The sequence below is a fragment of the Mus musculus genome, chromosome 8, assembly GCF_000001635.26.
Source record: "Mus musculus strain C57BL/6J chromosome 8, GRCm38.p6 C57BL/6J".
In the NCBI taxonomy this organism is placed as follows: Eukaryota; Metazoa; Chordata; class Mammalia; order Rodentia; family Muridae; genus Mus; species Mus musculus.
Window position 1 is genome coordinate 13024661 of NC_000074.6, and position 11674 is coordinate 13036334.

General features: G+C 51.9%; 1 protein-coding gene across 2 annotated transcripts; it reads left to right on the forward strand.

The window, feature by feature from the left end:
• The first annotated feature begins 845 nt into the window (after window positions 1-845).
• F7 (coagulation factor VII) lies at window positions 846-11149 on the forward strand. Of its 2 annotated transcripts, none has more exons than XR_003947232.1 (8): window positions 846-1471; window positions 3984-4144; window positions 5897-5921; window positions 5998-6111; window positions 7525-7665; window positions 8354-8825; window positions 9281-9404; window positions 10064-11149. XR_003947232.1 is itself a non-coding variant. In NM_010172.4 (8 exons), the coding sequence occupies exons 1-8, from the start codon at window positions 1399-1401 to the stop codon at window positions 10654-10656; spliced, it is 1341 nt and encodes a 446-aa protein (NP_034302.2). In that variant the 5' UTR covers window positions 1374-1398; the 3' UTR covers window positions 10657-11145. The 2 variants fall into 2 exon arrangements, 1 of the variants encoding a protein (NP_034302.2); NM_010172.4 differs by having other exon boundaries at window positions 1374-1471; window positions 8716-8825; window positions 10064-11145.
• Window positions 11150-11674: the final 525 nt, after the last annotated feature.

The window sequence follows — 11674 nt, forward strand, 5'->3', positions numbered from 1 at the left end:
AGACTGTGGGGGAGCCCTTGGGGAGCTGGCTGGGGATGAGGCTTAGTGCTTCCTATCCCAGAGAAGGGGCAAATGGTCCCTGAGCACATACAAGGAATATCCACATAAGAAGGACTCCCGGATCCCAGAAGAAGCCTGTTTATCTTTCCTGAGAAGGTAAGTGGGGAGGAGTCCAAAAGACGGACAGACAGTGACCCCATGCTATCCCTCCATGTGTCTGCACTATGTATGTACAGTGCTAATGGTACCCATGGTACAGGTGTGAAAAGAAGACCAAGCAAACAAGGCCCCTGCAGGTCCAAATGGGATCCTTGACGCCTGAGACGCAGGAGCCAGCCAAGGCACGTGCCACAGGGAGGTCGCCATCTGCTGAAGAACTTTAGCCAGAGCCCAAGCACCAGGCGGGCTCAGCATCTGTCCTCTGAAGCAACTCCAATTGTTCTGCTGCTCCAGAAAGCTAAATACACAGTTCCTGGAACTCAATAGGGAAGAGAATCCTGAGACCAGGTCCAGCCTCACATAAGAGAGCTGGGATGAATGGCTGCCATCTCCTCTCATGTCCCTGGAGTTACCCTGTCACGAGAGCATTGGATTTTACTGGGTGAAATTTGACCTCTATCCCAGAAGAAGCAACTGGGGTCCCAAGTGTGAAGGGACCCCAGGAGTCAAAGGTGCCCCTGGGGTACACCATGCTGGCAAAGATTAAAGTCCCTGACTAGAGAGGGAGAGGTACTGTAGTGTCCCACAAATGAGGTCTGACTCCCAAAAGAGTGGTCCAGCCTTGTACTGCCCCCTCCCTGAAAAGAACATTTTCCTCAGAGGGTCCAACTGAAGCCCACAGTGTAGTCTAGGAGGCTGCATGACCATAAACCGAGTGTCCTTGGGCTAGATCCAGTTTTTACACAGAAAGTTTCACGTGCTGAGAAACCTTGTTGATCTCAGGCAACCCAGTGTCCACAACTCCACCTGGAGCCTGGGCCAGAGGACACAAAGGGACAAGTCATGGGCCACCTGCCGATAGCTGTTTCCACAGTGTGGGAAGAGGAGGGGCAGGGCAGCCCTTGAGAGCCATTGACGGCTGCACAGCCCAGGTCTGCCCTACAGGTCTTTTCCAGGTCATAAGCCCATACCCTGTGCTTTAACAATGTCATCACTGTGAATATGGACATCCATCGGTGGGTGAGCTCTGTTCACACCTCCGGTCTGAGCCCACATTGCCTGCCTTAGCTTTCCTCTTTCCCTGGATGTACAAGTGCCAGAGACATAAGTGGCAGCCTCCAACCGGCCTCCATGCTTCCAGCCAATGCTCCAGCTTTCTCCACCCCTCTCCCCTCCCCCCTGACCTTTGCCCTCCCGGCAGCATCTGGACAGTCACCAGCCAGAAGCCACAGTCTCATCATGGTTCCACAGGCGCATGGGCTGCTGCTTCTCTGCTTTCTGCTCCAGCTCCAGGGACCTCTAGGGACTGCAGGTATATATGTCTGTCTGTCCGGGGAGGGTTTCTCTGTGCATGGAGTTGCTGCTCTTTGCAGAGGCAGCTGGGACATCAACAGGAACCCCCTCATGAGCAGCACACTTGATGTGTGTCCCTGACAAAAGCAGATAGCATCTGGATGCTTGCCACCCGGAAATAGGCAGCTCTTCACAGGGGTGGGATCTTTGGCTGTCGTCCTCCAGAGACGTTTTAGAAGTAGGGTGCTTTCCTGCCCTCTATGGACACAGACACTTGCCTGTGAAATTAGAGCCTGGGGGTCACTCAGTACAGAGCTCTGTGGCAAGGGGTCAGATGTGTCAGAACAGCCACAGGGCAACTGCACTAGAGGGCTCGCTCACTGCCTTGGCTCTACATCCACATCCACAGCCCCTCCCACCAAGTCCCCCACCACATACATACATGTGTGCCTCTAAGGCCTTGGGGGAGAAAGCTCGTAGTTATGAATCACAAGTTGCAGTCTTACAGAAAGAGATGCTGCCAGGAACATTCCCATGCATAGTGACATGGGTGGTCGAGCCAGTACTGTCCCCCTTGGAAGCCCATGGCACATAGGGATTGCAGTGGATTCTCCTGTGGAACTGAGTGACAACAGGAGCAATGGCTTTCCCAAGTTCTCTGCAGTGGTATGGAAGACCTTGGGGTCAGGTTTGCTTTGGATCTCCAGGAGATTGGCTGAAGTAAATTTACCTTCTCCTAAGGGCCCACCCCTTACACAATCACTTGCTGTAGAAGTGTATGTGTCCCAGTGGCTGGTGGCATATGGATCCTTCTCTGCCTGGTGAAGGACATTGATTGGTCCAGTTGGACAGTGTCTCCATCCTCTCTAGGAACACCAGAGAGTGTTCCTCGGCCCTTCCTCTTCCCTCTCTCTGTCCCTTCCCAAAATGGTTTATCTGACTTCCACTCTTGTCCTTCCAAGGGACCCTCCTCTGGGGTGTACCAACGTCCTCCTGGTAAGCAGAGCCACCTTTCAACCCCACCTAGACCCAGCTCCTCCCAGTAAGGCCCTCTGAGCCTCCTCTGCATAGGGAAAGCCTGTCTCTGTTAGCCCTCCTCCTGAATACATTGGATGCTATTGGGTCTTCCATAACTGCCTTCCTTCAAGGCTCTTCTTCCCATCTCAGTTACACGTCTTCCCGTCCACAGATATCCCAGGCACACAGTTTATGTGACACAGTTGTCATATGAGGACTTTGAGGGCCTCAACACCATCCTTGGTTTCCACCCCTGACTACCTTTAGGTGATTTAAACATCTGCACCCCATCTCCACACCCACTCCTGGGATTCAGACCCAAATCTTTGCTTTTCCAAAGCCAAGTGTGGAACACTGTCTTCTAGTTTCTGTCGAGGTCACTGACATTCAAGGTCGTGTGGTAGAGGCTGCATCTGAAACACTTCCAATGTAGAAAATCACAGGACTCAGAACCCCAGGTGAGGCAGCTGTGGCCATGGTACCCAGGGCTAATGCTATGTTATGGTAAGATCTGAAGCCCCAGGGCTATGACTTGAGATTCTTCGATTGACTCCCTGGACACAGGATAGAGGACACAGATGGGAGAAGAGAGGGAGATTTAAATATATGTTTGTGCACACATTTTATGAGTACCCAAGAAAGGGGTTGCACAATGTGTGATTAACTGTCTCTTTGTGGCTTGGTGTCACATGTAAACCTCGTGTTCACTGGCCTCACAGGAGACCACACCATTTGGCAATCTCGTTACTACCGATGTGTCATTTCGTGACCTTTTGTAAGCTCTCCAAGCATCTTCTCATTATAAATTCCTAAGAGAGATATAGGAGAAATGCCAAATCACATGGATATGGTAAACTTTCATCTCATCTAATAAATATGTCACCATATACTTCTACATAATACTGTGCCATGTTCTCTGTCACCATCAATGAAAGACACACCCATTTTTCTTAAAGATATATTTATTTAATGTATATGAGTACACCGTAGCTGTCTTCAGACACACCTGAAGAGGGCATCAGATCCCATTACAGATGGTTGTGAACCACAATGTGGTTGCTGGGAATTGAACTCAGGACCTCTGGAAGAGCAATCAGTGCTCTTAACCGCTGAGCCATCTCTCCAGCACAACACATCCAATTTTAAATTCAGCTGTGCCTGGTCTGTGTCATTCCCTGTGACCTTCAGCCCACAGAAGATGGTAAGCCATTGACGGAAACAACCTATGCACCTTCCGTTCCTTGAGGTGAACAGGAACTCTTTGGTCCCCACCAAAGAGTGGAATGGAAAAAGATTAATGTGGATCAGTTGTTCCCATCACTGCGGGAGATGGGTGTTTCTGCCACTGAGAGATCTGGTGTGGGTGGTTTTCATGGGCTGACCCAGTGTGGTTTCCTTCACTCACTGGAATGATCCAGTGTGGCTGTTTCCATTCCTGATGGGACCAAGAGTGGGTGGCTTCTGAGCAGCTTGAGGGAAGCTGCCAGGAGCACATGAGACCTTCTGTTTCTCAGTTTTCATAACCCAGGAGGAAGCACATGGTGTCCTACACAGGCAAAGGCGTGCCAACTCACTCCTGGAGGAGCTTTGGCCCGGCTCTCTGGAGAGAGAGTGCAATGAGGAACAGTGCTCCTTTGAGGAGGCCCGGGAGATCTTCAAGAGCCCTGAGAGGACCGTGAGTGCCCCATCTCGTGCCTGCTCTTGTGTAACACACTGAGACTGGAAGGAAGTGAGCTGGGGATTGTGAGGGTCACACCTATGTCTCTGGATCTGTCTCCCCCTCACTGCGGAGGCTGCCACTCAGTACTCATAGATGGACAGGAACCCTGACACACACAGGTTTCTCTCTCAACCATGCCACAAGCAGTTTTACAAGAAATACAACTCATAAACTACACTGGCTGTGTCTCCTATTTTCCCAGAGGGGAATCCCTTATTCCTTACGGGCTGCCCATGAAGTAAACCTGAGAGGGAAAATTCACCTCAAGAAGGCAGGACACACACACACACACACACACACACACACACACACACACACGCAGGCCTCACTGGAAACGTGTGAGGAACACCAAGGCTTCCTCTGCCACACTTGGCCATGTGCACAGATTTGCCTCCACTCCTGAGTTACTCTTTTTTATGTTTGTTTGTTTGTTTGTGGTTTGTTGTTTTTTTTTTTTTTTGAGACAGGGTTTTGCTATGTAGCCCAGGCTGACCTCCAATTCTTCATCTTCATTGCCTCCCAATTATTGGAATTATAAGTATGTGCTACCCCGCCTGGCCCTGTGGTTTCATTTTGTAAAAGATACATATTTATACATCACTGAGCATGTTCCTGTCTGGTTAGACATCTCACTCTGGAGGGTTTTCCCAGCAAGGGTGTGTCAGGATAAGACAAGGCTTTAAGACGGGGTCCACTGTGTTTCATTTTGTCATCATCTCTGGAAAAAATAGTCAGTCACAGCTTCAGGGGCGGTTGTGAGGGGCTGGTTGTTCGTTCTCCAAGGGCTTTTCTTCTCACCAGCCTTGGCTCATATCACACCTCACACTCACAGGAGGCTCCCCTCACACTCATAGGAGGCTCCCCTCACACTCACAGGAGGATCACCTCACACTTACAGGAAGCTCACCTCACACTCATAGGAGGATCACCTTGCACTCACAGGAAGCTCACCTCACACTCACAGGAAGCTCACCTCACACTCGCAGAACACCTCTCTCTCTCTCAAAAGAGACCTCACATTCGCAGAAGTCCTCACACAGGAATTTCACATGTACTGGAGAATTTACACCCACAGAACACCTCACAGAGGAACCCTCATTCCCACAGGATAGCTCACAAACCCAAAGAATGTTCCACACAGGAAATTACACCGCACACTTCTCTCACAAGTGCCCTCACACTCACTCAGAGCAACTCACACAGGGAGCCTGGAGAAGCTGCTTTCCTCACTGACTGGAGCAACCACCTGACAGAAATAACTGGAGGAAAGACAGGTTTATTCTGGTTGGTCGTTCAGGAGTCAGGGAAGGCGTGACAGTCACAGCGCATCCAGTCAGGAGGTAGAGAGTAAGGGATGCTGGTGTTGAGCTCACTATCTCCTCTTTATTCAGACCAGAACTCCCATGGGATGACACCTCCCACATTTAGAGGTCCAGCCCAGAACTGGAGAAAGCAGGATCAGGGTCAGAACTCTGGTGCGCTCACTTGGGAAAGGCAATTGTGTGGCGACTTAAATATCTCTAGAAAGGGCGTAGAGAAACATCAACCTCAGATAATCCCTCCTCGTCTCCAGAGGAACGCTATCTTCCCAAGCCCCACACAGATGCCCAGGTCAGGAGCCCCAGCCATAGCTCCTGAGCTCCCTCCGTGGACACTAAGTGCTACTTCTCATGACCGTGCCTCACATGGCTTCTTCTTCCCTCTCAGAAGCAGTTCTGGATTGTTTACAGTGGTGAGTAGGTGAAAGCCATCTGTGCCCCTCCCCCACACCCCTTCTTTGCAGCACACTAATGTCAGCTCACCCACAGATGGGGACCAGTGTGCCTCGAATCCATGTCAGAACGGAGGTACCTGCCAGGATCATCTCAAGTCTTACGTCTGCTTCTGCCTCCTAGACTTTGAGGGTCGGAACTGTGAGAAAAGTGAGACCAACTTCTTGCCTCCGTTTGCAATGGATGGAGTCGGGAGGGAAGGGCCTGGGTGACTGGTTCCAGAGAATAACAGCCTCATCGAGTAAGGAGAGGGTGTCCAGGCCAGCCTCGGCCCCTGAAGGAAATTGATCTGGGAGACATTAAGTATTTCTTTTAAACCCATGGCCTTTGATTTATGAGTCTAAGATTCTGGGTCTCAGACTCGCTGTCTGTCCCTTTTGACTCCTTGCCCTGAGAATTCTGCTGAACTGGAGAGATTTAGGGGAGGGAGGGTCCATCTCTGTCCCCACCAGGTAAGTCAGCTAGGTAAACTTCTTCTCCTCTGCTGGTTTAAAGGTATAAAGTATTTATTCATCTTTGAAATATCAATTATTGTTATGCTTGGAGACCACCAAACTGCTCTGGGCTCAACGGTTCACTACTGGACTCCATAGAGTTCACTGACAGCAGAGATACACATGAGTATTTTATTACACCAACGTTTGCCATGGCCAGAAGCAGGCTTTCTGTTGTTCTCTTCTGTGAGCTCACATAGACAGCTCAGTTCTTCTAGAATGCATGTAAAGTGCTGTGCAGTATCACCAATAGAAAGTCACTTAACCCCGGGCCTAGGTGTGAGAGACCTGTCTCCAGCCCCTCCGGTCCCAAATCCCACCATCAATCAAACCTTTGGTTAGCCATCTGGTATGGCCCAAGGCCCCAGACAAGTGGCAGTATTCCAGTTGGGGGATGCCCACGAGGTCACCTCTTCAGACAGGACAAAAGTGTCCTTTCTGCAGACCAAGGACTCCTTATTGCCCAAGTGGGTTCTTCCTGGTATCAGCTGCCTCCGGTTCTCATCAGAAAGAGGCCAGAGAGAGTAAAGGGGGAAGGGGAGAAGGGCTCACTAACAGTCACTGATCCATGGAGGCCTGTAAGGTTTGGTGATCAGTGACTGTGAATGACAGGACAGTCCTCTATACTAAAATGAACTGACCACCCTCGCCTGCAAATGGCCAGTGCTGGAGCCAAGGGCCTAGATGGCTCACATGGTCATGAGGGTTGCCCCAAGAGTAACTTCTCCCTTTGACATGTCCGTGGGCCAGTTCCCCATTCTATTGAGAACATTTCCTTTCCTTGGAAATGTTTGCTTACCACCTCCAGAACCCTTCACATCTTCTCATTAGAGCCTTGGAAGGAAGATGTCATCACACACCAGCCTAGCACCCTCCAAGATTTCTCAGACTTGTGACTCCCAAATCCAGCTCTCCATCCCGCCAGATCAGTCCATAGGGCAGGTGACGCAAGCTCAGCCTTAATAGCCCACAGCTACATGCCATATTCCAAGGGGACAAGAGCAACCACCACCATGGCCCGTCTGCCGACCTTGCAGAGACCTCTCAGGTTGTCTTCTCCTTTTCTCAGGCAAGAATGAGCAGCTGATCTGTGCAAATGAAAATGGTGACTGTGACCAGTACTGCAGGGACCATGTAGGGACCAAGCGTACCTGTAGCTGTCATGAGGACTACACGCTACAGCCAGATGAGGTGTCCTGCAAACCAAAAGGTAATAGACTGTGGGGACTGGAGCTGTCTTAGGCTCTGAAGAGGCAGTCACCTGTGTGGGCCTGTGGCAAGTTATCAGCTCCATGATGTGTAACAAGGTCAGACCTCTGCTTATCAAGTACCTGGTAGATGCTGACTGACTTGAGGTGAAAGGGTAGAGACTTGAAGGACACCTGACCTGAGAGCTGTTAGTCTGGAACCCTGGGCCAGCATCCTGCACTGCCTCAAGTATCCTGACCATTGAAGCCGGCCAGGAGTGGATGAGGAGGTCCTACACCAACTCTTATGTCCCACTTAGAGTCTCTGAGACATAATCGGGAGTCACATAGGCACACCTGGCATCTGTATCCACTGCTGCAGTTAACAACATAAGATGACCTATTATTATTATTATTATTATTATTATTATTATTATATGCATGTGGGCAGTATTACAGATGATGACAGTCCTGAAGGGATCAGAGAATGTCAGCTCCCCTGGGCACTGACGTTACAGGCAGTTGTGAGCTGCTTGTTGTGGGTGCTGGGATCCACTCTTGCCCCCTGCTCTGAAAACATATCTCCACAAGAAGACTATTCGAGCTCTGCTTCCGAAGGCGGAGGCTTCCCCGGAAGAGGATGGGGCTCAGTCTGTCTCATGAAGCTGGAAAGTTGGAAGCCCACAGCTCAGTGTTCTTTCTTACCCGAAGCCTTCGCAGTGGGTGGCGCCCGAGTCTGCCTTAAGGACCCTGTCTTCCTGTGCTGGTGGCCCATGCTTACACAGATCGTCACTTTCTTCATAGCGAACCAGAACGACACGTTCTCCCTGTGAGGCTCTGGCAGACCCCAGCTCTAGAAAGCAGGTCCTCAGCTGTCCCCACACCGTTGTCTGCCTCCTCTCCTAGCCGCTGCACAAGGCCCTCCCTGCCCACTCTAGAAGTAAGCCCCAAGTTCCTCTGTCCTGAGGCCTCTCACTGCCCCCAGCAGGAGCCATGGCAGCAGCCAACTGCTTCTCATCCCACAGTCACCTTCGCCTCTGCACCCTGCTCTCTCTGACTTCTGTTTCATACAGTTGAGTACCCGTGTGGGAGAATACCTGTTGTAGAAAAAAGAAACTCCAGCAGCCGCCAAGGCCGCATTGTGGGAGGCAACGTGTGCCCCAAAGGGGAGTGTCCATGGCAGGTAATGCTCTCCGTCCAGGGAAAACCTCTCTCTCCAGCTCCGGCTCCCCTGACATTAGGGTTTCTACTCTGGGGTATGGAAGTTTTGAGTTGGGTTACATTTATACAGAAGAGACATGGGCCAGCCTCCATCCCCCTATCCCCTCCCCCACACTCTTGTCCAGAGAAAGGGAAAGAAAGCAGGTATTGGGGCCCATCCCATGAAAACCCATGCCAGGCCCACAGTTGCCTTGCACAAGTCACTTGAAGAGCTGTAGTTGCACCTCATCATCCATGCACCCCACCCTTCTGCACCCCTGTTGTCTACCAGAGCCAGCAGATCTAGGGCTGCTCTACCCTGCTGGGGGAATCCCCAAAGGGATGGTGGGCAGGAATTGTGTCAAGTCAGCTGCTTCCTTGGGGGCAAGGAGACCATAAAAGTAGCATGGCTCTCTTTGTCTGTGTGCCCCCGCCCAGGCTGTGCTGAAAATCAATGGGTTATTGCTGTGTGGGGCCGTCCTGCTGGACGCCAGATGGATAGTGACCGCAGCCCACTGCTTCGATAATATCCGCTACTGGGGAAACATCACAGTGGTGATGGGTAGGTATGGCCCATCCCTGGCCTCTGGCCTGAGGGCATTTTCAGATTAAGATTGGCTCAGAGGCTGAGAGCCAATGGCCTGACAATGTCTCTAACCAGGTGATATCTTCAAGAGTGGCACTGGAGATGACCCACTTGTCCTCTGGGCCCCCCTCCTGTCAGAGAATAGGAAACTGGGGGGCTACTCTGTCCACCTTGCCCTACTCAGATTGGGTGTCAAGGACCCCATTCACTCCTGCAGGCTCTGCCCATTCACAACCTTCCCTCCAGAACTGCAGTGGACCCTGGGCCAGGCTTCTCCTGAGACCCTGGCAAGGAGTCAAATCCTCAGACACCAGAGGCTGAACTGACCACAGCCCTATCCACATACTCTAGGTTAGAGAAGCAAGACAAACAAGAGCTCTGTGTGGGGACATGGCCACACATGGTAGGATACGTGCCATGAGACATGGTAGGATATGTGCCATGAGGCATGGTAGGATATGTGCCATGAGGCATGGTAGGATATGTGCCATGAGGCATGGTAGGATATGTGCCATGAGGCATGGTAGGATATGTGCCATGAGGCATGGTAGGATACGTGCCATGAGGCATGGTAGGATATGTGCCATGAGTGGCGTGGTAGGATATGTGCCATGAGTGGCGTGGTGTCCTCCCAGGTGAACATGACTTCAGTGAGAAGGATGGGGATGAGCAAGTACGACGGGTGACACAGGTCATCATGCCCGACAAGTACATCCGCGGCAAGATCAACCACGACATTGCCCTGCTCCGCCTTCACCGGCCTGTGACCTTCACTGACTACGTGGTGCCCCTGTGTCTGCCTGAAAAGTCCTTCTCCGAGAACACCCTAGCCAGAATCCGCTTCTCAAGGGTCAGTGGCTGGGGCCAGCTACTGGACCGTGGTGCCACAGCCCTGGAACTCATGTCCATCGAGGTGCCCCGGCTGATGACCCAGGACTGTCTGGAGCACGCCAAGCACAGCTCTAACACCCCCAAAATCACAGAGAACATGTTCTGCGCTGGCTACATGGATGGTACCAAGGACGCCTGCAAGGGTGACAGCGGTGGCCCACATGCCACGCACTACCATGGCACATGGTATCTGACAGGTGTGGTCAGCTGGGGGGAGGGCTGTGCAGCTATTGGTCACATTGGGGTGTACACCAGGGTCTCCCAGTACATAGACTGGCTGGTCAGACACATGGACTCCAAGCTCCAGGTTGGGGTTTTCCGACTCCCACTACTGTAGCTCCTTGGATAGCCCAACCCGTCCCAAGAAGGAAGCTACGGCCTGTGAAGCTGTTCTATGGACTTTCCTGCTATTCTTGTGTAAGGGAAGAGAATGAGATAAAGAGAGAGTGAAGAAAGCAGAGGGGGAGGTAAATGAGAGAGGCTGGGAAAGGGGAAACAGAAAGCAGGGCCGGGGGAAGAGTCTAAGTTAGAGACTCACAAAGAAACTCAAGAGGGGCTGGGCAGTGCAGTCACAGTCAGGCAGCTGAGGGGCAGGGTGTCCCTGAGGGAGGCGAGGCTCAGGCCTTGCTCCCGTCTCCCCGTAGCTGCCTCCTGTCTGCATGCATTCGGTCTGCAGTACTACACAGTAGGTATGCACATGAGCACGTAGGACACGTGAATGTGCCGCATGCATGTGCGTGCCTGTGTGTCCATCATTGGCACTGTTGCTCACTTGTGCTTCCTGTGAGCACCCTGTCTTGGTTTCAATTAAATGAGAAACATGGTCTCCACGTGTAGGGTCATGCTTCCGGGTTGCCTAAGGGAGTGTTTCTGAAGTACAGTGTGCACCCCTGCCATGGACTGTTTCCCCCTGGCAGGGACCGGCTGATTTCAGCACACCTTGGGGATACCTGCTGTTACCCTGGGTTGTCCTTAAGTCCCTGAGTGGAGCCTCTGATGTCAAGTCACATACACATCGGCGGGGCTGCTCTTCCTGGGAAAAGGAAGGGGAAGGTGGACTAGAGTCAAAGAGTAAGCTGAGAGGGCTTGATCAAGTGCGTCATGGCCTTAGTTTCCCCAATCACTAGTAGGTAGGCAGGCATCCATCTCACAGAGCCAATCTGAGTTGCCACCAAGGGCCCTTGGGAGGCCTTACTGAGAATCTAGCTCCCTGAAGACTGACGTGCTCAGTATGGGTTGTGCTTATTCTCCAGTCAGCATGTCCTTTCTGGGGGTGGGGCCATAGAGAGGGGAGGCGACAAAGGGAGGACCCCCTCAAGCCAGCTTTAGTGTTTGTCCCTAGTCCCAGACCACAG